This window comes from Anomaloglossus baeobatrachus, unplaced genomic scaffold, assembly GCF_048569485.1.
Source record: "Anomaloglossus baeobatrachus isolate aAnoBae1 unplaced genomic scaffold, aAnoBae1.hap1 Scaffold_111, whole genome shotgun sequence".
Classification (NCBI taxonomy): Eukaryota; Metazoa; Chordata; class Amphibia; order Anura; family Aromobatidae; genus Anomaloglossus; species Anomaloglossus baeobatrachus.
Window position 1 is genome coordinate 583,445 of NW_027441881.1, and position 26,920 is coordinate 610,364.

A 26,920-nucleotide genomic window follows, 5' to 3' on the forward strand; every position below is an offset into this window, starting at 1 on the left:
CGTACCACACGGATGTAGTGTGGATACGGGCCCATGTGACACGTGCCGGAGAAACACACGTGTCATTTTAAAAATAAAACAGCACATACTCACCTCCACCAGCCCTGCAGTCTCTGCCACGGCTGTCACCTCCATCCAATCCCCAGTGAATTTGAACAACACATCTTCTTCACTGGGGGCCGGAAGCAGCGTCAGCAGGGCGTGGCCTGTGCCGGACACTGTCATTCAGCACCACAGACCGCTCCGGAAGACACAGGTAAGGCGGGGCTTTCCACTCTCCGTGTGTTATTACGTATAACACACGGAGAACACGCATGTGCCACAAACACGGCACACTGGGAGCAAACCACCCCTTTAATACGTACGTGAAAAAACGGTACATTTTTTTCATGTGCGTGTGAAGGGGGCCATAGGGAAAGATAGACACACCAGTGGGCGTGACCAGGCCGTTGGACACGCCCTACAGGGGTCTAAACAGTTCGAGGCGGGAAAACAGTAGTTAGTGTAGTTTTGGAGTTCAAGGAGAGAGGAGTGTGGGCTGGAGCTAAGTGTAGCTCCAGCAGAGAAAGTTCAAGTTGAACGGTGCCAGGGTAGGAGCCCTGGTGCCTCTGGCTAGGTGGCAGACGGTGGTCTCCGTCAGCAGCAGACGGGAAGACGGCTCGGCAGAACCGAGGTGGACCAGGACAGGGTGGTGGCCCACCAGTACCGACACGGGGAACGGACCCGGAAACCGGAGCACAAAGGGGGGTACTCGGACCCTGAAGCCAGGACCGGAAACAAGTGGCCTGGTTAATTAATTGATTGAGGCCAGGATTATAGGTCCTGTCCCACCCAAAGTCCCTCATAGAAGACAACAGCCCACCGAAAGGAATAAGAGGTCATCGCCAGGGCCCATAAATCCCACGGGCCAGCGTCTGCGGGCTCGGCTCCTTAGGTCACATCCAGTCGGGAGCGGACTCTTGAGTTCCAGACTAGGAAGTCCATCTTATGCAAAGTCAGTGCAGAGGAAAAGGATAGAGACCACCAGCCTGGGTGGGGGACCCGAATGCAACCGGCCGCGGCGCCGGCCACCAGCACCTTAGTTTACCATAGACTAGTGTGATTTCTTGACTGTGATTAATCAAGTACTCCCCCTGGCGTCGCTATACCCTGCACCAGACACTGGGCCCCGGGCAACCATCCCTACCCATGGAGGGGTTAACATCTACCTGCCACTACATCTCCCCCGGGTGCCCCATAACAGCAGCAGTGGTGTCCCAACTCACCACACACCGTGGGTGGCGTCACGAATTAATACGGCCTAGCCCGTACATCTACATCCCCCCATTTATTCGGCGTGTCCGCAAGACCCCCGGGTCCGGAGACCCTCGAGTCACCCCCCTTAGGAGGTCCGGATCCGAGCAGCGCCGGCTGCTGGCATGGGGGCGGCACATAGGGAGCATAGATTTCCCATTTTCTGGCAATAGACACATGGAGACAGGCAGAGGAGGAAAAAGCTGTGGAGCCTAGGAGAAAGGCTTGGGACTTAGCTAGCTAGCAAGTGAGGGTGAGCAACACTCATTATGAGAGTAAGATTCCACTTGTGAGAGACTCACGCGTATCTCGCATCGCATCACCCGGCACGGCCTGCCTCTTTCCTGACAGGAGCGGGTCAGCTGCATAGAAATACAGAAGCCGACCCGCTCCTGTCGAGAGAGAGGTAGGCCGTGCCAGGTGATGCAATGCAAGATATGCGTGAGTTTCTCGCAAGTGGAATCCTACCCTAAAGGTTACTAAAGAGGGATACAGAGGCCCATGAAAAGAGCTCCAGCCGGATGTTGCTTTTTTATGGTACATATCACATTATTCCGGGGTCACACGGGACGATAAATCATGCAATTGCATAAGCGATCGCACCCGCCCCGTCGTTTGTGCGGCACGGGCAGTTAGTTGCCCATGGCTCACAAAGTCGTTAACCCCCTGTCACACGCACTTAACTCCCGGGCGACGTCGCTGTGGGCGGCGAACGCCCTCTTCCTGAAGACGTTCGGCTTCACAGCGACGTCACACGGAAGCCGACCAATAGAAGCGGAGGGGCGAAGATGAGCGGGACGTAACATCCCACCCACCTCCTTCCTTCCGCATTGCCGGCGGGACGCAGGTAAGCTGTGTTCGTCATTCCCGAGCTGTTACACGGAGCGACGTGTGCTGCCACGGGAACGATGAACAACCGGAGCACAGAAGGAGGACCGACATTTTGAAAATGAACGACGTGTCAACGAGCAACGATAAGGTATTTTTACTTGTTCACAGTCGTTCGGCGTCACACGGTACGATATCTCTGACGATGCCGGATGTGCATCACTAACGACGTGACCCCGACGACATATCGCCCGTTATATCGTACCGTGTGACGCCGGCATTAGTCCCTGGTTCCTAGACAAGATTTCCCCTTGACACATTTTCGTGACTTTTTTTTTAGTCACAAATACTAGTTAAAGCAATAAATGGAGCATTTTTATTTTCTGCTAAATTCATGAATTGTGTGCAAAATTTTGAAAACTTTGGGGCAAAATAAATTGGTAAAAAAAAAGATAAAATAAGAAAATTGGCTTCATTAAATCACAAATGATGAATCCGGCCCATAGTTTTCTTAGATGTTTGTTTGCATATTGTACCGTACTTTCCGAATTATAAGACGCACTTTTTTCCCCCCAAAACCGGGGGAAGAATGGAGGTGTGTCTTATAATCCGGGTATGGTATAGGCGAAGTTCACACTTCTGTTGCTTTGCATCAGTCACAATCCGTCGCCTTGAGCAATTACGGTATCCTGCAAAATATTTTGCAGGAATCCTTTTTTTTCCCCATAGAAGTCTATTAGCGACGGATTGTGACTGATGGCACTGTGTTGCATCCACCGCGTGACGGATCAGTCGTTTACTGACTGACCATCCGGCGAGAGCAACGTTTTTTGTCTGCGGCTGAATGGTTTTTTTTACTGTGAGCATGCGCACAGTAAAAAACCATGATGACTGTAAATTCAGTTCCAGCGGCCGAAACGATCAGCTGATCGCCCGGTTGGTCAGCTATTGTGAGCGATCAGCTGATCGGCTGGCTATTGTGAGCAATGAGCTGATCGCCCGGCTATTGTGAGCAATGAGCTGATCGCCCGGTGGCTGGCTATTGTCAACGATCAGCTGATCGCCCGGCGGCCGTAAAAAAAAACCCAGTAAAAAAGAAAAACACAAAGGATCTTTTTTTGCAGCATCAGTTGTGCCACTATCTGCAACGCAACGCATCCGTTGCATCAGTTACACTACTGATTGTGACTGATGCAAAACAACGGAAGTGTGAACTTAGCCTTACCGGCACTGGTGTCACAGGGTTGGAGATACAGAGAGATCGGAGAGGGGGGTGTCACTGCAGCGGAGCAGCTCAGGAGGGTCAGTGGACAGTCAGCGAAACTGCGGACTCGTGGGGTGTTGCTGCTGCGGGCACCATTAATCTGCCAGCGGGCTGCTGGCTGTTTTGAGTTGTGAGTTGACACGATGGAGTTCAAGAAAATGGAAGTAGAGGCCAATCTGTGCAAGCGCTCGCTCTGCAGCCATTTTCTTGAATTCCATTGTGTGAACAGTCCAAGATTCCACGGAGCCTGCAGCCCACCAGCAGATCAATGGCGCCAGCTGCCGTCACACCCCACGAGCCCGCTGTATTGCCGACCCTCGTGCCACTGACCCTCCTGAGCCGGGACACCCCTTCCTCTGAGCCCACAGCATCAGCGACCCTGCCTCCTGTGACCTCTCTGAGCTGCGACACCACTGCCGCTCTCCCCTGGATAGCTAAAATAAGACACACTACAATTATAAGGCGGACCCTAATTTTAACAGTAAAAATGTTTTTTTCCTATATTCCTCCTTCAAATTTGGGGTACGTCTTATAATCCGGAGAGTCTTATAAAACGAAAAATACGGTACTTAGAGAAATCATATCCCACTGCAGTTACATTAGGTGAATATATTTCTTCCCTGAAGCCGCCCCTCCCAGATGACTACTGCAGCATTTAGTAATGAGAAATTTTTATAAAATTGCCCCCAGTTCACCGAGCCGCACACACAATAAAAAACACCAGCAGTAATGTGAAATAATATACCATTTATTATCAGCAGTTTTATCTGTAGTTATACAATCATTTGTCTTATAATTAGTCATTTATTTTATTTATTACAGTAAAAATATTTTAATTTTTTCCATCTGGAAACCATTAACAAGAAGCTGTTGTCAGATCCTCATATTTTTATGAGAATTCTTATAACTGTATGATGGTGTACGGTAATTCTGGCCACCACTAGGGGGAGCTAAATGTTTAAAGATTTTTGCAGCATTTTTTGGACTTAAAGGGGTTTTCCAATTATAGAAAAATGGTTCCCAATCGTTTCCCAACCTGTAACATACAGTTAGACAGTACTCGCCCTCCCGCTGTTCGCACCAGTTCTCCACCGCAGCTTTGGTTTCTGTGTTTCGGCTGCAGCGGTGACACCATGACTGCAACGCACATCGCTGCAACTTGACGCTGGACCGGGGGAGGGGGAGTACTGTCTATGTTTGTGATTTTACATGCTGGGAAAGGATTAGGGATCACTTTTCTAGAAGTGGAAATCTCCTTTAATGACAGCTGTATAAAACTTTACGTCGTGATCTCCCCTTCGTAATGGCTGAAAGTAGCGGCTGTTACAGTCATATAGCTATCAGGGTACAGGCAGGAGCCGGCGGCGGTGGCTCCGGCCTCATAGTACTCTGCTATGCTACTAGTGATATCAATATTCAGAAAACGCCACCTTCATGTGCTCAATGTGCTGCCTACACAGGATGAAAATAACAGGATCTGTCACCAGCAACTCATGTCATCATAACAGCAAATGGATCCAATTGTCAGAGTCAAGACAACAAACATTTACTAAATCGAAGCAGAAGCAGTGATCGGCTGATCATCAGGAGATCTCGCCTAAGGGGAATATATCATCTATATCTTCTAATAATTAACACCGGAGCTGAGCCTGTTGTATACAGGGGAAATGTTAGCTCTTTTCCACAGTATCTGTCTTTAAAGGGAATCTGTCAGCAGGTTTTCGTTATGTAATCTGACAGTAGCATGATGTAAGGGCAGAAAGTCTAATTCCAGGGACGTGTCACTTGCTCAGTAGCTTGCTGTAATTTCAATCAGTGTTTTATCAGCAGGAGATTATCACTAGAGGACTAGGTCCCATGTGGCAGCTAGTCCAGCTAGTCTGTGTAACCCCACCCCAGCACTGATTGGCAGATTGCCGACAATATACAGTGTACACAGGAAGCTGCCAATCAGTGGTGTGGGCGGGGTTATACACAGCTCAGCATTCCTAGTTCTGCTACCTCTACAGGAACAAAAACAGGGATTCTATCATAACTACACAAAGCAGTCAAGTAAGTGACATCCCTGGAATCAGGCTTTCTGCCCCTACATCAGGCTGCTCCCAGATTACATAACAAAAACCTGCTGACAGATTACATTTAGCAAACAATCAAACTGTGAACTTAATAAATGTTGCTGTCAGTCACTAAAAGTGGTATTTAAGAGCCCAGAGATCCGGCTCAGGCGTTAGTTCTGGGGCCCATTAGCCTCCCTGCAGTATGACCATGAGGTGTCGATGGGCTGCCATGACAGCCGGGGATTTCCTGTGATGTTCAGCCATAATTTTTACTTTACTCAACATTAATGGAGCATTGCTGTATATAGAACAAGCGATCGCAGGGTCAAGCACATTATAAAAGCAACTTACCATGTTAGAAAAAGAAAAAAAACACAAACATTCAAATCCCCCTCCTTTTCCTAAGTTAAAAATAAAGAAATGTAAAAAATTCAAAAATAGAAAAAAAAAAATTATATATAAATCTGAAATTAATCAGCACAATCTGCATTTGGATTTTTTTGATGACCTACCATGACGGCCGAGGACCTACGTAAAGTCCACATACCGGTCAAGCTGATTTTCCTGTGATGTTCAGCCATAAACTGTGATTTTTATTCTACACAACAGTAATGGAGCATTGCTGTACATAGAACAAGCGATCGCAGGGTCAAGGCCGTTAAAAAAAAGTAACTTAAGATATTAAAGAAGAAAAAAAAACATTCTAATCCCCCTCCTTTTCCTAAGTTAAAAATAAAGAAATGTAAAAAATTAAAAAATAGAAAATAAAAATGCATATATATTGAAATTAATCAGAACAATCTGCATTTGGATTTTTTTTCCCATTTTCCTAACTTTATATGGTAAAATGAATGGTGTCAACAAAATCTGCAGCTAGTCTCACAACACACAAGCTCTTATACGTCTATGGTGACGGAAAGATAAGTAAGATATGAGAATTAGAAAATTGGGAGGAAAAAGTTATAATGCAAAAATCTAAATTGTAGGTTTAAAGGATTAAATCTGAATAATCCTAAATTTGCATTACCTAAGGATTAGACGCTATTATTACATATGATCTGTTTTCTCTTTTTCTTATTGATTTTCACATTTGATTGTAATTTTTATATTTTATCTTCTGAACATGATGATGGGGGCGGCCATATTGTCTGAGCTGCTGCTATTTTCTGTTAATGTCACTCAAAGATTTGCTCCAGAGCAGACACATGGATGGAGGAGACCATCGTCAGGAGAGGACTTGTGGGCATGCTCTGTGTCCTGTGCAGAGATCCCTGTGCGGGGAGGGGGGAGCTGTGTCCATCAGTTATTGTCAATGGTGGATTTATACCAGCTTTATACCAGAGGTGTTACCTTACACTTCATTTCCTTTCTGTGTTGATAATGAGACTGCTGAGAAGTGATCTCTGTGGAAAATCTATTGTTAAGGTCAGTGGTGTCAGGAAACACAGGAAGATTTCAGGAGGCTCCGGAGGGAAATGTATTTTATGTCATAAAATTCAGAAAAATGTTTAGAAAGAAAGTTAGTTTAAAAATTGGGATTTTTCTGATGTTTCTTTCCAGTTATGTTCTAATCTTCACCCAGCTATATACATAGTGACCATCAATATATACCCTAACTACACGTAACGCAGCATGAAGGGGCTCGGAGAAGGCGGCAGTGAAGGTGTGTAAGTGTCTGATGGGGTCACACAGCTCATAAAAGGACAACTGCCCGACCTCATAATCCAGACAGATCCTGAATCTATCACTGGAGATCTTGTCAGTTAACTGGATCACGTTCCAGTCATGTATCACTGAAAACTGATTCTTATATCTCCTCAAACACCAGGACTTGTTATTATAGCCAATCAGTGACTGATCTCCCCTCCTGTCTATACTGGGATAACACATCCCCACCATCCACTCCCCTGATCTACTGCTCTCCACATCCCAGTAATGTCGTCCTGAGGTAAATCCCCTCCTGCTCATCACCTGATGATATTTCTGGAATCTCTCTGCTGTTTCTGGACGTTTCTGCTTCTCTTCTGTGCAGGTCGCAGTTTTCAGGCCGTCTGATATGAGGAGATAATTAGCAGCGGTGTTTACATCCAGTAATATGTCTGCAGGACCCTCCACATAGATCCCCCTCCTTATACCTGATATTACCTCACATAATGTGTGCAATGTGTGTGAGATCACAGCCACATCCAGGTCATCTCCATCATGGAGCTGTTTATCATGTCCCCCTGTGTCCTCATCACCTCCCTCCTCCTCAGGATCACACAAGTCCCCGGTGTCTGGTTCCTGTAAGACGGTCAGTGGATCAGTCATGTTACACAGCTCCTCAATGTGCCTCATCTTCCTGGACAGCTCGTCCTTCTTTATCTCCAGCTGATGGATCAGAGCAGACAGTGACCGTGACTCTTCCTTTTCCTGCCTGGAGATCTCACTCAGGACCTTCTTCTCCAGGTCGTCCACCCGTCTCCTGATGACCAACCCCGAGTTAGCCCCCCCTTATTAAGAATTTGGGTAAAAAATGATTCTATTCGTTAGATCTTTGTTAGATCCGGTTTGATCAACCAAAACTAACGTTAGATCTCCTCTACAAAATTAGATATTTACGATCTTTTTCAGGGGGGGCTAACCCGTAGCTAGCCCCCCCTCTTTTGAAATTGGCCGTTTTTTGGATGGATTCTGATAGATATTCGTTAGATCCGGTTTGATCAGCAAAAATTAACGTTAGATCTCCTTTCGTTCCCGAGATATTGGGGGTGTCAGGTGGGGGGTTAGCTACGGGTTAGCCCCCCCTCTTTTGAAATTGGCCGTTTTTTGGATGGATTCTGATAGATATTCGTTAGATCCGGTTTGATCAGCAAAAATTAACGTTAGATCTCCTTTCGTTCCCGAGATATTGGGGGTGTCAGGTGGGGGGTTAGCTACGGGTTAGCCCCCCCTCTTTTGAAATTGGCCGTTTTTTGGATGGATTCTGATAGATATTCGTTAGATCCGGTTTGATCAGCAAAAATTAACGTTAGATCTCCTTTCGTTCCCGAGATATTGGGGGTGTCAGGTGGGGGGTTAGCTACGGGTTAGCCCCCCCTCTTTTGAAATTGGCCGTTTTTTGGATGGATTCTGATAGATATCCGTTAGATCCGGTTTGATCAGCAAAAATTAACGTTAGATCTCCTTTTGTTCCCGAGATATTGGGGGTGTCAGGTGGGGGGTTAGCTACGGGTTAGCCCCCCCTCTTTTGAAATTGGCCGTTTTTTGGATGGATTCTGATAGATATTCGTTAGATCCGGTTTGATCAGCAAAAATTAACGTTAGATCTCCTTTCGTTCCCGAGATATTGGGGGTGTCAGGTGGGGGGTTAGCTACGGGTTAGCCCCCCCTCTTTTGAAATTGGCCGTTTTTTGGATGGATTCTGATAGATATTCGTTAGATCCGGTTTGATCAGCAAAAATTAACGTTAGATCTCCTTTCGTTCCCGAGATATTGGGGGTGTCAGGTGGGGGGTTAGCTACGGGTTAGCCCCCCCTCTTTTGAAATTGGCCGTTTTTTGGATGGATTCTGATAGATATTCGTTAGATCCGGTTTGATCAGCAAAAATTAACGTTAGATCTCCTTTCGTTCCCGAGATATTGGGGGTGTCAGGTGGGGGGTTAGCTACGGGTTAGCCCCCCCTCTTTTGAAATTGGCCGTTTTTTGGATGGATTCTGATAGATATTCGTTAGATCCGGTTTGATCAGCAAAAATTAACGTTAGATCTCCTTTCGTTCCCGAGATATTGGGGGTGTCAGGTGGGGGGTTAGCTACGGGTTAGCCCCCCCTCTTTTGAAATTGGCCGTTTTTTGGATGGATTCTGATAGATATTCGTTAGATCCGGTTTGATCAGCAAAAATTAACATTAGATCTCCTTTCGTTCCCGAGATATTGGGGGTGTCAGGTGGGGGGTTAGCTACGGGTTAGCCCCCCCTCTTTTGAAATTGGCCGTTTTTTGGATGGATTCTGATAGATATTCGTTAGATCCGGTTTGATCAGCAAAAATTAACGTTAGATCTCCTTTCGTTCCCGAGATATTGGGGGTGTCAGGTGGGGGGTTAGCTACGGGTTAGCCCCCCCTCTTTTGAAATTGGCCGTTTTTTGGATGGATTCTGATAGATATTCGTTAGATCCGGTTTGATCAGCAAAAATTAACGTTAGATCTCCTTTCGTTCCCGAGATATTGGGGGTGTCAGGTGGGGGGTTAGCTACGGGTTAGCCCCCCCTCTTTTGAAATTGGCCGTTTTTTGGATGGATTCTGATAGATATTCGTTAGATCCGTTTGAGCAACGGTCCTGAGGTGTAGATGGAGAAGAGGAGGGGTCCAAGGACAGAGCATTGGGGGACACCAACAGAGAGAGTGAAGTGAGGAGGTGGCGAGTGAGTGGGACATTCTAAAAGTTCGGTCAGTGAGTCATTCTCGTCCCCCGTGATGCCTACAGGCCCTCCTCTTCACAATCATCGCAGCACACTGCCCCCCTTCCCCCGCCACGACATATCGCCAATGAAGTCCTGATGCTGCCCACAATTCGCCCACGCCGAAGTCGCCGCTGCTCAAACGGATCTAGCGAATATCTGAATCCTTAAAAAAAAAGGCACATTTCAAAGTGGGGGGGCTTGTTTTTTGCATAGCAAGTTGTATTTTTCCTTTGCACCACTTTGGGTGCATATAATGTTTTGTATAACTTTTATCCTGTAGACTGTAAGCCCTCGCGGGCAGGGTCCTCTCTCCTCCTATACCAGTCTGTCTTGTACTGTTAATGATTGTTGTACGTATACCCTCTTTCACTTGTAAAGCGCCATGGAATAAATGGCGCTATAATAATAAATAATAATAATAAATAATATTTATTTTCAGGAGAGGAAAAATTAAAAAAAAATTAATTACGGTAATGTTTTTAAGTTTTATTATTAGTTAATTTCCTGTGCGGTAAAAGTAACAGAATACCTTTATTCTCCGGGTCAGGTCGGACACACCGATACAAAATGTATGACTTTTTTTTACTACTTTTAAAAAGTAAAACTTTTTTTAAATAATGAGAGAGGATTTTGCCTCGCCGCATGTGCAGCCCCGTAGCGCTTTTATTTTTCTGACTACGGAGCAGTGGGATGCCTCATTTTTTGCTGGAAGAGTTGTAGTTTTTATTCGGACCATTTTGGGGCATATTCGATTTTTTTATCGCGTTTTATGACTTCTTTTTGTGACACAAACAGTGAAACAAATAGAAATTCTGGCTTTTTTTATTTTTTTATAACGTTTACCCTGTGGAATAAATACTAAACTATTTAATTTTTGGAGGTTGGGATCCCAGCTGATGGTAGGACAGCTGGGATCTCACGATTGCTGACAGGGCTAGCCGAGGCTGCCATTCCCCCGCCCGACGTGAAAACTATGGCAGAGGAATAAGGCCCGACTAACTCCGTCGTCAAAAGTCAATGATCGGTCGTCAAGGGGTTAAAAATTCCTGTACATAGACTCTCATTTTTAGGTCCCATTTTTAATCAATTTAATTATCAAAACAATAAATCTTACTTATTAGTACAGTGAAAAACACAAGTAACAGTAATACCTTCCAGAAATAGAGATTTAACAATGGAAACCTAGATAGGCATTTCTCATCTGTATTCACCAAGGAACTGACTGTACCAGGGATCATTCAACAAGTGAAAAATCAAAGTTCACCACCCGATATAATTAATTTAACACAAGATGAAGTACGCCTACGTCTGAGTAAATTAAACATTGACAAATCCCCAGGGCCAGATGGCATTCATCCACGAATATTGAGGGAATTGAGCTCCGTAATCGACAGACCGCTGTATCTCATCTTTTTAGACTCACTTGTAACAGGGTTGGTGCCTCAGGATTGGAGGATTGCTGATGTGGTACCGATATTTAAGAAAGGTAAGAGGGTAGATCCAGGCAACTACCGTCCAGTAAGCCTGACATCAGTAGTATGCAAAGTTTTTGAGGGCATTTTAAGGGATGACATGCAAAAATATATTGCAGAAAATAATATGATAACTGACAAACAGCATGGATTCATGAAAGATAAGTCGTGTCTAACCAACCTGTTGGGGTTCTATGAGGGGGTAAGTGCAAACCTGGATATTGGTAATGCAGCTGATGTGATTTATTTGGACTTTGCAAAGGCATTTGATACTGTACCACATAATAGCCTTATACTAAAGCTCCAGAAGCAAGGACTAGGGGACACAATATGCAACTGGGTAAGGAATTGGCTAAAAGATAGGAAACAAAGAGTAGTCATAAATGCTACATTCTCTAAATGGGCTATAGTCAGCAGTGGGGTGCCGCAGGGATCTGTGCTAGGACCAATTCTTTTTACTCTCTATATTAATGACCTTGTGGATGGGATTGATAGTACAGTGTCAGTCTTTGCCGATGACACCGAACTATGTAGGATATTAAAAACTGACCTGGATAGTACAATATTACAAAAAGATCTGGATAAGATGTCAGAATGGGCAGATACTTGGCAAATGAGATTTAATGTTGATAAATGTAAAGTAATGCACCTAGGACGGAGTAATCCTATAGCTGCGTATACATTAAATGGAAGTAAACTCGGGACTACAGAACAGGAGAAGGACTTGGGTATTCTCATTACAAATAAGCTGAGCAGCAGCACTCAATGTCAGGCAGCAGCTGCTAAAGCAAACAAGATTCTAGGGTGTATAAAAAGAGAGATTAGATCCCGTGATCCCAACGTATTGTTACCCATCTATAAATCACTTGTAAGGCCACATCTGGAATACGGGATCCAGTTTTGGGCTCCACATTTTAAAAAGGACATTCAGAAGTTAGAGTCAGTTCAAAGGCGGGCAACTAGACTATTACAAGGAATGGAAGGCCTCCCATATGATGGCAGATTGAAAAAGTTAGATATGTTTAGCTTAGAAAAAAGACGTCTCAGAGGAGATCTCATTTATATGTATAAATACATGTGAGGTCAATATAAAGGACTGGCACATAACTTATTTCTTCCGAAAACAATACTAAGGACCAGGGGGCACTCACTGCGAGTGGAAGAAAAGCGATTCCGACACCTAAATAGGAAAGGGTTCTTTACAGTTAGAGCGGTCAGACTGTGGAATGCCCTACCACAAGAGGTAGTAATGGCAGATACTATAACAGCTTTTAAAAAAGGGCTGGATGATTTCCTCAGTACACAAAACATTGTTGGTTATAAATGACTTAGTGACTAAATGTACAACTGGTGGAGGAAGGTTGAACTAGATGGACCTAGGTCTTTTTTCAACCTAAGTAACTATGTAACTATGTAACTATGTAACCTGAACGTTTAGGACGCAAAATCCCTGGAATAGAAATAGGACACGTACATTGTAACATCTAGACGGAGGTCCTGAGTTATCGGTGTTTGACTTATACAAAAAAGAGAGAAAATTACTAATGTGACTAGATATAAATGTATTCAAATGTTTAATATCATAGAATACCAATAATAATTTACAAAACATATTCACGAAAGATGAAGGCTGTATCTAAAAAATAGGAGGACTGAAAACTCCCATGAGTGCCAAGCAACTCAAACAAAAGAAAGAAGAACAGTAACACCTCAACACCGATCAGTAAGACCCCAACACCGATCAGTAAGACCCCAACACCAATCAGTAACACCCCAACACCGATCAGTAACACCCCAACACCGATCAGTAACACCCCAACACCGGTGTAACACTCAACCATAAAACCCAACACTGGGGTGTTACTGTTCTTCTTTCCTTTGTTTGAGTTACTTTGAGTCACTCATGGGAATTTTCAGTCTTTCTATTCTTTAGATACAGCCTTCATCTTTCGTGAATATTTATTGTAAATTATTATTTGTATTCTATGATATTAAACATATTTGAATAAATTAATCTCCATTTCCCTAGTTTTTCTCCACTCATACAAAACCCTACTTATGAATGGAGGAACTGTCTTTGGATAGAATTGCGTGGCGGTCAGAGCGCTCCGAGGCTGGCTTAGCTGCTAGTAGATGCTGTAGCTGTGCTCAGCCTGTGAGGAGCTTGGCAAGCGCTGCTGTGTGTCACTGCCTCCTAAGCGTCCTGACCCAGACTGCAGATGTGGGATCAGTTCAGACAGCAGCAGCCCTCCTGTAGGTGAGCGGAGTGATGAGGGATCAGTTCAGACAGCAGCAGCCCTCCTGTAGGTGAGCGGAATGATGAGCTCCTGCTGCCATGTGAGTCATATTGCTGTGCAGCAGGTGGTGAGCAGTGGGACTCAAGACACACAGGAGAGCAAAACAAATGCAACATTACTGACTTTGGGGGCATTATTGCTTAAGATGGGGGTATGTGAGGGTTATTATTTGTATTACATCTATTGTCATTTCGAAATCCATGCACATTTAATTTTTTTTGTTTCTTCTTGGTTGGTATAGTGTGGCAGTGAAAGCCACTGAGATTTGCATACTAACCTGTACTGTATTTATATGCAGAGTCTATAGACTATTGTAAGTGCCTTCAAATTGCCCCTTACAATTGCCACAGATGTCCACTAGATTTCCTTTTCTTCCATGATCCGCGTGATATCACGGGCATGGCTAGCGCTGCGGTCAAACTCCTGATAGAGCTAGCAGCCAGCCAAACAGCAGCCAGCCAATTAGGAGCACGGTCACATTGCTCTCCCCTTTTCTCCCTAATGCCAGTGAGCCAGATTAAGCGGAAGAAATAAAAATCCAGTGGATGGTTGTCGGGATAACTTGGGGGCACATACAGAATCTGTAGACCCTGCATCTATATACAAGTAAATATATATGCACCCTCCCTGCCCACTTATGAAATAGAAAAGTTAAGTTACTCTTTGAGAATTAATTGATATTCCTCTTTTTTTTTCCTTATTGCTTTTGACATAGAACTAATTTTGAAATGTAGTTTGGTTTCAGTTACAGTATATGAGAATGGTCTGTAAATGCACTTAGTGTAGGTTGAGTTCACAAGGGCATCGTATAGTTATATTCAGCTTCTCTGTCCAAAGGAGAGGCTGGACAGAACCAAATAGAATAGTTTCCTTCCCTGTTTCCTTGAACGGGGCCAGTAACTTACTGAACTGCTAGTGCTCAAATATTAGCACGTTTTTTCATACCCGCAGGCCTTTTTCCCCCCTGTTTTAAAGCAGCCTTAACATCTATAGTGCGAGCAGTTCAGAAGGCTTGTATCCTTATTCAAGTTATCGGGGAAGCAAAAGTCTTTGTTTTGTTGTATTCAGCCTCTTATTTGTGACAGAGGAGCTGAATGAAACCCCCTGACCCCCAGCCTTAGCTTTATAAGAAGTGCTGTAAAGAATAGCTAAACTTTCAAACCAGTTTAACTCTATTGGCTTCCCCACCCTCATTATAACTTACCTTAGTCCTGCCAGTTGTGTGCTCCTGGACTGTGGTATCACCCATGGTTCTTGCCTTTCACACCCGCTCTGTCTCCCTGACATCCACCCAACATTTTCTCTGGCAAGTGTTTACATGTGTACTTACCCAAGATGGCATCAGCCCCAATCGGAGACTTCCTTTCCTCTGAAATCTGATTAGCAATAAGGAAAGGAAGCCTCTGATCCCTTCTGGTGCAATCTTGGGTGACTACATACAGTATGTAGTCACCAGCAAGAGGAAATATCTGGTGGACATTGGGGAGACAGAGTGCGATGCAGCGGCCAGGAGCACTGTACTGCTGCAGGACTAAGTAAAGTTATAACAACAATAACAACAAGGCCCAAGGAGACAATAGAGGTAAACTTGCTTAAGAGTTTAGCTACTCTTTACAGAGCGATTGTCTTTACTCATTTGTTATACCTGTAAAGAGGAAAAACTACATTTTAACATATATTACAACTTCTGAATTCCCACATAGTTTGTTTGGGTCTACCGTTTTTACAGAGTAGCTCATGTCGTCATAAACTTCCCAACAACTGTCCTTTCTTCTACAATATGAAATGTAATGGTTTCCTTGAACATGCATTATAATGGCTCCTAATGTGTACCGTATATGTGATATGATCACTTGAGTGGGGAATTCAGAGATCCGTCGCTTTATCGGTAAACCAACACGTGGCTCTATTATAAGATGTGGTCCTGGTTTGTAGATAATTGTAGCACGTTCGCTGCAGTTGGGTGTACATGGTTTATTAATGAGCTTAGATGAAATTTGCATAGCACGCTCAAAACCATGTTTTACATCATTAGTGTTGATTGGCCAAAAGATATTGCATCGTTCTTTGTTGTTTTTACATGTCACATTTTGACATGTAGATATTTCTGTTAAACTGGGGATGTCTTTTAAAAACACTTCTACTGTATGGCCAATGTAATCTTCTGCATCCAAACTTGTAATTCCACCTAGAAGTGTGTAGCTTCTGTAATTTTCCAGTATCAACTGAGCTCTCTTTCTGTACATGTTTTGATTTGACCCAAATTCCACAAAATACTTAACAGCACCCAAAAATGGGTATTCTGAGTTAGTTATGAAGTTTCTGTATGAGTCATAATCAACAAACATGGTTGACAAACTATGCAGCAGTGAGTCAAATGGGCAAGTATTATTGACCTTATAAACATTATTATTTATATTAATGGTGTTCAAGAGATTCCCATTGCGCAGGATACCTAAAGGTTTTCGTGTACAAGGATCATCAATTATTTGACATATATTTGGATACAGCGTTAAATATGTTGGTCTCTTCTTGAAAGGTATGTTCAGTGGGGAAAGTAAATCCTTGGACTTCAACGACTTGTTATCACCTTCATTTTGTGCTATGGGAGTATGTACAATTTTCAGTTGAGAGTTGGTTTTACCCCGCCAACATTCTTCTTCCCTAAGCTCTACCACACTCTGTTCTGTGTTCCTACTTTCAAAAACACTCGTGTCTTTCATAGCTTGTTGAAGGGGCAGGAGAGTGTCTGTCAGCTCCTTTATGTGTTCACTAACCACTTCTTTTTCATGACTTTTTTCCTGCTGCCCATGTTTGTCTTTGGCAGATTCATCGATGACCTCTTCCTTTTCCAATGTTACTAAACTGCTACTTTCTGTGACATGTACAGCAGCTGCTATTTTTGAGCGCCCACACAGAGCACTTAAATGCAATGCAACAAATTTGTCAACTCGCATTGGAGTTTGAATATGCTGAAGAATGGAGTTCTTCAAAAGGCCAAAATCTCCCTCAACTGATGCAGAAGAGGCTGTTTTATTTGGTGATTGAAAAACTGGTTGCATCACAGATGTCCAAATAGGAAAATACTTCAGAAGGTGAAGTAGTTTATGAGAAAAATCTGGACAGAAGTAAGGGTTTGGCTGTTCCCCCTGTTCTAGACTTGCAGTTTCTGCTTCTTGCACAATGTCATTTAGCCAACCTGACAGTGGCTCACTATAGCTCTTTTCATTTTCCTCACTCAGCATTTCAGTCTCCTGACAATTCTCCATATACTCATCAATAATTCTCAAATTCCCAGTCTCTATGCAATGGCAAAGGTGTGCCTTTGATGATTTATATTTTGATGTTTCACGATCACTGACGTTACCTGTTGTCTCAGATACACAAAGAATAAAGGTACTGAGAACAAGCTGTTTAAGAATGTCAAATGATTCACACTTCACCAGAAGTCCAACACATCGTATATAGAACTTCCTCACAAGTTTTGCATTTTTTGGAAAGCACTTCCACCGACATACAGTTTTAATCAGGTGGGCAACATCTCCTCGTATATAGCATTTTGGTTTTTCACTTTTATTGCCAAGTAGGAGGAACAAGCAAGTCCTCAAGTATGTGTTAAGGCTACAGTCATTTAGAGCTATGAGCTCGTGACAATGCACCAAGTAGTGCATGAGAAAAGTCGCAGACACATTCTTTAGGCAATGTCTGTACATCCTTTATCCATTTTTCCAGCCAAAATGTTATAGTTGGAGTATCTTGAGTTTCACTCAACATTTGAGATACACTCATTTGTGTATTCTCAAAGTTAATCACAATCTCATATAAAAAAATATGAGCAGACAATTTATTTTCTCGTTTTATTTTGAATACCAAACTCCCTGTGGCATCTACTTGAATGCGAGGGAGGCAATGCTTTGAACAATACTTCTTAAAAATATATATTTGTTCCTTTGACCAATAATGAACAAAAAAACCATCATATGAGATAGTATGGATATCTCCTGCATACTTATGAGTACTCTTCATCTGAGACAGTGATAAAACTGGATCTTTCAACTTTGGTGTACCAAACATCCTATCCATAGCTTCTTGCCTAGCATCTTGACAAATTCTTAGTGATGGTATGGTTGGTGGTTTCTTTTCTCCAAATGCTATTTCGGAATCAATTGTTTCTCGTCTCCAATTGTAGGGTAAAGTTTTTAACATTTCTTCTCCAAGTTTCCTTCTCTTCTCACCTCTCAACTGATTTTTTTTGGAATGTGGTATGGGTCTTGTGTCAGGTGCTCGAACATGAAGAATTAAAGGGTTTCCCAGATCAGGTTCCTCTTCTGCATAAATATGCACTGCTGCTTTGCACTCTGTGCAATGCCCATCTGCAGTTAAGAACTTTCTTGCTTTGTTTTCACCCACACAAACTTTGTTCCTCCTAAAGGAGAAGGCACATGGGAGTCCATGCTGTTTATAAAGAACCTCTGTGATAATAGAAGTCCATGCATGTTTTTTGAGCACCATGCGCCTCTTTTTGCTGTCACCCTCATTATAGAACACAGTTTTGGGCTTGATCTCTAAGTATTGGTTATAAGGGATTAATACATGCCATAGAAGTGTTGGTTCTTGTCCCTGTGTGCGCACAAAGCCACCCTCTGAAGAGTGTTCCTCTGGAGAGTTTTCATCAGATGTGCTTCAGGCCACAACTCATTCATTTCTGTATCTTTTGATTGAGGCAAGATGTTATGTTCCATACGTAAGTACATCTGCAAATCATAACTATTTTGAAATACATAGTCATGTATCTGTTTGGGTTTAAATATAGCCTTGGAAGTTTCTGATTCTTCCATCAAGGAGCTATATTTCTGCAAGGCTGGGTGAGAACATACTTCCCTCCAGATAGGATCAGAGGCTGACTTTAAAGGGAACCTGTCAGCAGAAATGTCCCCTAAAACCTAAAAGATTCCCCCTCTGCAGCTCCTGGGCTGCATTCTAGAAAGGTCCCTGTTATTATTGTGCCCCCTTTCTGACAAAAAAAAAGAGTTTATAAAGTTGTACCTTTTTGGCTTCTGATTCTGTAAATCTGTCACGGGGGCGGGCTGCCTGATGGCCGTTATTCTGCCCCCTGGTCCTGTATGCCGCCCCCATTGCTGATTTCAATACTTCTGGACGCCGCCCACTGCTCCAGCCATCCCCGCGCATGCCCAGTGCCCATCTCTCGTGGATGAGCACTGTGCCCAGCGTCACCGCTGGTGACGTGCACGCAGGGTTAAGATTATGGGCGGTGCTGTGATGTTTATTCCTAAGCAACCGCCCATAATCGCGGGACCGCGCATTCCCCCTCGGCCTGCTTCGTGCTTCCTGCTTCCGCGCTCTTCCCATCTATTTCCTGCCTCGGGGCAAGATGGGAAGGAGGTGATGTGGGGGTCAGCAGCAGCGCGCTTGCGCAGAACGAAGCAGGCCGAGGGGGAAAGCGCGGTCCCGCGATTATGGGCGGTTGCTTAGGAATAAACATCACAGCACCGCCCATAATCTTAACCCTGCGTGCACGTCACCAGCGGTGACGCTGGGCACAGTGCTCATCCACGAGAGATGGGCACTGGGCATGCGCGGGGATGGCTGGAGCAGTGGGCGGCGTCCAGAAGTATTGAAATCAGCGATGGGGGCAGCATACAGGACCAGGGGGCAGAATAACGGCCATCAGGCAGCCCGCCCCCGTGACAGATTTACAGAATCAGAAGCCAAAAAGGTACAACTTTATAAACACTTTTTTTCGGTCAGAAAGTGGGCACAATCATAACAGGGACCTTTATAGAATGCAGCCCAGGAGCTGCAGAGGGGGAATCTGTTAGGTTTTAGGGGACATTTCTGCTGACAGGTTCCCTTTAACTGTCCATTAGCATTGAAAATGCCAGGATAAGATTTTAATGTTTTTTTTAATGTCTGACTATCAATAGAGGGTTTTCGTGGCATCTAAAAACAAAAATAGGTAAACATTAGAATGGATAAGCTACTATGTTTTTTTCTTGTCACTAATCAGATATTACAACCTATATGTCTAGTTTCAAATAAACATTACTGCATGTAACATGGAAAGTGATCCTCGCCAATACACCATGGACATCTCAGTGTTTTGGTTGGCTGGCCACAGCATGACCGTAACGTATGTGTGGCAGTGCGGCGTGACATCTGTTCCCCAACGCCACTTGGCACATTTTCCTATTGTGCACTTATGTGCTTAAGGGCTAGAACACACAAACGAGTTTTGACGGGCGAATTCGTACATCAAAATTTGTTCTAAATTCGCCTGCAATGCTGCCCTATGGGGCAGCACACACAGACGAATTTAAGCGGGTGTCATACACGGCGATATCGTGTTCAATATCGCCGCTATTTGGTCATAGCGGCGATATTGCACAGCAATCGCCGCGTGTGACATCCCGACGCCGACCGTCGCAAGGTTTCTGAAGTTCCCAAACCTTGCGAGTGGGGCAAACCGCCGCATCGCCACGTGTGACGTGGCGATGCGACGGCAGCAGAGACTCCTCTGAGCTATTCCTATGGAGCGGAAGCTCCCAGGAGTCTCCGCCCCCATCACGTGACGTCACACGCGACCGGTCCGCCTCCATCTTCTCACCATCGGCTTGCAAGGTGTCAGTGTGTGACACCTCGCAGCCGTCGGCGGGCCGATGCGCGTGGCCGCGGCATCGCCTGCGATGCTGCGGTCGCGTCGCTATGTGTGACGCCCACTTTAATTCTCGTCGGCGCCCAACTAGGCGCCGACGAGAATTATCAGTTGCATGCAGCTGATTTCTGAGTTCGCCCAGCGCTGTGAATCAAAGTGCCAGGAGGCTCAGAAACGGCGCCAGCAAAACGCCTGGCATGAGCGTCTGTGTTCATCCAGCGTACTCGCCGGGTGAGTACGCTGGAAGAACACATACGCTCGTGTGTTCGAGCCCTTAGGTGGGATTTAATTTCCTAAGGCTCCTTTCAGATTGCGTTTTTCCCTATGTCCACAGGTCCCGTCGGGGCATCCATCTGGACCGCCCCTCCCCCACTTTGCAAAGCGTGCTCCGGACGCATGCGCTCGACATTGCCATTCACTGTTATGGAGCGCACTGCGTTACCGTGTGCTCTGTTTTGTGCCATTTTTTGCACATTTACGTTTCTGCAGACGGACACCCGAACGTAGTGAGCTCTCTACATCCATTCTCCTGCTGCCATCCATATCTGCATACATTGATCAGCAGATCCATACACACACTCATGCACAGATAAAGATAGGACAATTACACACAGTAGATCAGACCTTCCTGCATAGAAATATGCCATACATAGGAAATCAATACCTACCTTCACATTTAGGGTACTTTCACACCTCCGGTTTTTCTTCTGCGGCACAATCCGGCACTTTGCAGGAAAATCGCAACCGTTTTTTTTTGCTGCCGGTTGCGATTTTCCTGCATAGACTTTAATTAGTGCCGCATTGTGCCGCATGGCCTTGCGTTCCATCCGTTTTTTGCCGCATGCGGCAGATTTAGCCGATGCGGCGGCCGGATGGAACGTTGCCTGGCACGTTTTTTCGTGCGGCAAAAAAAACCGCATCGCGCCGCATTCGGCCGATGCGGCGCATCTCTCAATGCATGCCTATGGCGGCCGGATGCGGCGCGATGCGGCAAATACCGCATCCGGCCGCCTCATGCGGTTTTTGCCACTGCGCATGCTCAGTAGCATGCCGCAAGCGGCAAAAACCGGGCGGGCCGCATGGGAAAAACTTATGCAAAGGATGCAGTGTTTTCACCGCATCCGTTGCATAGCTTCCACAGCCGGATTGAGCCGCAGGGCTCAAGCCGGATGTGTGAAAGTAGCCTTAGTGAACACACTTGTACCAGAATGTGTTTCTCTGCCTGCTCTTATGACTGAAGTGAAAATGAACATCCAAAGAAAAGGTCACACACAGGGTCAGACAGAGGGTGGGATCAAAATCACTCAAAAGTTGATACATTGTGTTGATAAAACTACATGCACATGTAAAAGGAGCTAATGCTATGTCCACACTTTGCTTTTTACCTGCTTTTTTGCTGCTTTTTCAACTGCAGCGTTTAATGCCAAAATGGATGTGTTCTGCTTTTCAAGCAAAGTCTATGGGAATTTGGGTTTCTTGTCCGCACTATGCAGTTCAAACTGCAGCCTTTTTGTTGCAGAACTTTGGTCAAAAACTCAGCTTTGCAATTCAAAACCCAAATGGCAAAAACAACTGACATGTGAATTGTTTTTGCCATTTGGGTTTTGCACTGCAAAGCTGAGTTTTTGACCAAAGTTCTGCAACAAAAAGGCTGCAGTTTGAACTGCATAGTGTGCACAAGAAACCAAAATTCCCATAGACTTTGCTGGAAAAGCAGGCAGATCTCACCAGCGACCAGTGACCAGCCCCCAGCCAGCAGCGATGTGCAAGCGACGCTGCGCTTGCACGGAGCCGGCGTCTGGAAGCTGCAGACACTGGTAACTAAGGTAAACATCGGGTATGGTTACCCGATGTTTACCTTAGTTACCAGCGCACACCGCTTAGGCTGCTTTCACACATCCGGATTTTTGCTCTGCGGCACAATACGGCGTTCTGCAGAAAAACCGCAACCGGCTTTTGTAACGCCGGTTGCGTTTTTTTTTTGCATAGACTTACATTAGTGCCGTATTGTGCCGCAGGGGCTTGCGTTCGGTCCGGTTTTGGCCACATGCGGCAGATTTAGCCGATGCCGCGGCCGGATCGAACGTTCCCTGCAACGTTTTTTGCTCCGGCAAAAAACACTGCGTCGCATCCGGCCGCTGCGGCGCATTTTTCAATGCATACCTATGGAGGCCGGATGCAGCACGATGCGGAAAAAAAAACGCATCCGGTCGCCGCATGCGTTTTTTTTCCACTGCGCATGCTCAGTAGCATGCCGCAACCGGAAAAAAACGGACGGGCCGCATGTAAAAACTTATGCAAAGGATGCGGTGTTTTCGCCGCATCCATTGCATAGTTTTCACAGCCGTATTGAGCCGCAGGGCTCAAACCGGATGTGTGAAAGTAGCCTTAGCTTAGTGTGTGCAGGGAGCAGGAGCCGGCACCGGCAGTGTGAGAGCTGCGGAGGCTGGTAACGAAGTTAATATATCGGGTAACCACCTTGGTTACCCGATGTTTACCTTGGTTACAGCTTACCGCAGGCTGTCAGACGCCGGCTCCTGCTCCCTGCACATTCAGGATTGTTGCTCTCTCGCTGTCACACACAGCGATGTGCGCTTATCAGCGGGAGAGCAACAATAAAAAAACGAACCAGCACTGTGTGTAACGAGCCGCGCTCTCACAGCAGGGGCCAGATAGCTGCTCAGTGTCACACACAGCGAGATCGCTAATGAGGTCACAAAAACCGTGACTCAGCAGCGATCTCAGTAGCGATCTCGCTCTGTGTGAAGCACCCCTAAACAACTTACCAGCAATCCCAACAACGATACAACCTGATAGGGATCGCTGGTAAGTTGCTAGGAGGTTGCTGGTGAGATGTCACACAGTCAGACCTAAGCGACGCTTCAGCGATCCCACCAGCAACCTGACCTGGCAGGGATCGCTGGAGCATCGCTACATGGGTTGCTGGTGAGCTGCCATACAGGCAGATCTCACCAGCAAGTGAACAGCCCCCAGCCAGCAGCGACGTGGAAGCGATGCTGCGCTTGGTAACTAAGCCGATATTTACCTTGGTTACCAGCGCACACCGCTTAGCGCTGGCTCCCTGCACACCTAGCCACAGTACACATCGGGTTAATTACTTGATGTGTACTCCAGCTACGTGTGCAGGGAGCAGGAGCCGGCACTGACAGTGTGAGAGCTGCGGATGCTGGTAACGAAGGTAAATATCAGGTAACCAAGGGAAGTGCTTCTTGGTTACCCAATGTTTACCATGGTTACCAGCGTCCGCAGAAGCCGGCTCCTGCTCACTGCACATTCAGTTGTTGCTGTCACACACAGTGATGAGCGCTTCACAGCGGGAGAGCAGCAACTAAAAAATGGTCCAGGACATTCAGCAACAACCAACGACCTCACAGCAGGGGCCAGGTTGTTGTTGGATGTCACACACAGCAACATCGCTAGCAAGTTGTGCCTAAGCAGCGAGGTTGCTAGCGATGTTGCTAGCGATGTTGCTTCGTGTGACGTGGCCTTTAGGCTAAGTTCACACTGCTTAAATATGACACCTGTTTTGTCTGAACCAGAATTAAACTCTGAATGTGGTAGTGCAGGGGTTCCTTGGTGTCTCCTGCTGGCGGGGTCTCCCCTCCAGTGTCCTATGCCGGGGAAATGCCAGGGAACCACAGACAAACCCTGCAGTACAAGACCCACAGGTAGCCGACAGCAAGGGAGGCCATGAGTACCCGTGCTGCTGCAGCGAAGCGGGAGGACGATGTGCAGGGGAGCACTGCTCACCGGCATCCCTCTGTTGTGGTGCTGTAAGGATTCCCTGAGCTTTCCCGCTGGCAGGGTGACATCACCCCACCAGCGTTCTGCAGCCTGGGGAAATCCCAGGGAAACCCCTTCAGCACCATACATCACATGCTCACATTGGATTACAGAACAGGTACTACCAGGGGTCAAGTTCAGGGAAAAAAATGTGGGAAGTCACCGAAGATTTCCTACTTTCCCCCACTCTGATCAGAGTTACACTAACATCGTAATCAAATAATACTGCCATACTGTGACTGAATAAACTGCATGCAAAGACCAATATTACCCCTATACAGTGACCATAGATAAGCAGAAACTAGCTACACGCCGCTCTGCAGACCACAGTAGTGATTATGTTACCTTTAGTCCTCTTTCACATGATCATATGTGTATTGCGCGCATTAAAAATGCAGCGATGTCACTGCGTATTTACCGTCGTATTTCACGCAGCCTAGTGATTTGTATTAATTGGGCTACGAAATATGCTACAAAATAGAACATGCCGTATTTGTTTTTCACGCATTTAACGCATATGAGAATAAACCCATCGGTTTCAATGGGTATATTTCATCGTGAAATACACATGCGTATTACACGACAAAAATAAGATCATGTGAAAGAGGCCTTATATCCATCCAATGGTCACATGCAACGTTTGCTGTTACTGGGGTCATTTGCTCTTCCTATTTCTAGTCCAGACCGCCACAATGATTTTTCCCAGCCTCTACTTGTCTCTGTAGTATTTTGCATTCAGACAGCTACGGGTTAGACCCCCCAGAAAAAGAGCGTAAATATCTCGGGAACGAAAGGAGATCTAACGTTAATTTTTGCTGATCAAACCGGATCTAACGAATATCTATCAGAATCCATCCAAAAAACGGCCAATTTCAAAAGAGGGGGGGCTAACCCGTAGCTAACCCCCCACCTGACACCCCCAATATCTCGGGAACGAAAGGAGATCTAACGTTAATTTTTGCTGATCAAACCGGATCTAACGAATATCTATCAGAATCCATCCAAAAAACGGCCAATTTCAAAAGAGGGGGGCTAACCCGTAGCTAACCCCCCCACCTGACACCCCCAATATCTCGGGAACGAAAGGAGATCTAACGTTAATTTTTGCTGATCAAACCGGATCTAACGAATATCTATCAGAATCCATCCAAAAAACGGCCAATTTCAAAAGAGGGGGGGCTAACCCGTAGCTAACCCCCCACCTGACACCCCCAATATCTCGGGAACGAAAGGAGATCTAACGTTAATTTTTGCTGATCAAACCGGATCTAACGAATATCTATCAGAATCCATCCAAAAAACGGCCAATTTCAAAAGAGGGGGGGCTAACCCGTAGCTAACCCCCCACCTGACACCCCCAATATCTCGGGAACGAAAGGAGATCTAACGTTAATTTTTGCTGATCAAACCGGATCTAACGAATATCTATCAGAATCCATCCAAAAAACGGCCAATTTCAAAAGAGGGGGGGCTAACCCGTAGCTAACCCCCCACCTGACACCCCCAATATCTCGGGAACGAAAGGAGATCTAACGTTAATTTTTGCTGATCAAACCGGATCTAACAAATATCTATCAGAATCCATCCAAAAAACGGCCAATTTCAAAAGAGGGGGGGCTAACCCGTAGCTAACCCCCCACCTGACACCCCCAATATCTCGGGAACGAAAGGAGATCTAACGTTAATTTTTGCTGATCAAACCGGATCTAACGAATATCTATCAGAATCCATCCAAAAAACGGCCAATTTCAAAAGAGGGGGGGCTAACCCGTAGCTAACCCCCCACCTGACACCCCCAATATCTCGGGAACGAAAGGAGATCTAACGTTAATTTTTGCTGATCAAACCGGATCTAACGAATATCTATCAGAATCCATCCAAAAAACGGACAATTTCAAAAGAGGGGGGGCTAGCTACGGGTTAGCCCCCCCTGAAAAAGATCGTAAATATCTAATTTTGTAGAGGAGATCTAACGTTAGTTTTGGTTGATCAAACCGGATCTAACAAAGATCTAACGAATGGAATCATTTTTTACCCAAATTCTTAATAAGGGGGGGCTAACTCGGGGTTGGTCTCCTGATGTCTGTACACAGGGCAGTGACTCTCTCGGCTTCTCCAGCTGCATTTTCTTGAGCTTTGCTCCTCTGCTCCTCCAGACTCCGGACTCTTTCCTCTGTCTCCTCTCTCTTTGTGATCAGTTTCTGGAGAACATTTCTCAGTTTCTTCTTCTTCTTCTCTGAGGCCTCATCCAGAGACTCCATTTTATGTCCATTATGTTTCCCAATCACACTGCAGGACACACAGATACAAGCCGCGTCCTCAGTGCAGTAATATTCCAGGATCTTCTTATGGACAGAACATTTCCTTTTCTCCAGAGAAGTGCTGGGATCAGATAAGACGTGTTCTGGTGATTTGCTGTGAGCCCTCAGGTGTTTCTCACACAGAGAAGCCTCACAGTGTAGACAGGATCTAACAGCAGGTACAGGAGAGTCCACACAGTAAGTGCAGCAGATCCCGGTGATCTCCTCTTGTTCTTGCTGAGTAACCAGGAATCGTTCTGCGACATTATGAAGATTTATGTTCCTCATCAGCGCCGGCCGCTCCTGAAACTCTTCTCTGCATTCAGGACAGGAATAAACTCCAGACCCGTCCTGTGTATCCAGCACACGATCAATACAGACCCGGCAGAAGTTGTGTCCACATCTCAGCATTACAGGATCCTTAAAAATAGATAAACAGATGGAGCAGAGCAGCTCGTCTCTCAGAATAGCAGACGCCATGGCTGACGGAAG

The 26,920-nt window shown here is 45.5% G+C and overlaps 1 protein-coding gene across 1 annotated transcript; it reads right to left on the reverse strand.

Moving 5' to 3' along the window:
- Positions 1–4,112: 4,112 nt before the first annotated feature.
- On the reverse strand, positions 4,113–26,920 carry LOC142260476 (E3 ubiquitin/ISG15 ligase TRIM25-like). Its single transcript, XM_075331950.1, has 2 exons — positions 26,211–26,920; positions 4,113–7,912 (listed from the first exon to the last, which is right to left on the reverse strand). Exons 1-2 carry the CDS (start codon positions 26,906–26,908, stop codon positions 7,003–7,005), a joined length of 1,608 nt encoding a protein of 535 aa, XP_075188065.1. The 5' UTR covers positions 26,909–26,920; the 3' UTR covers positions 4,113–7,002.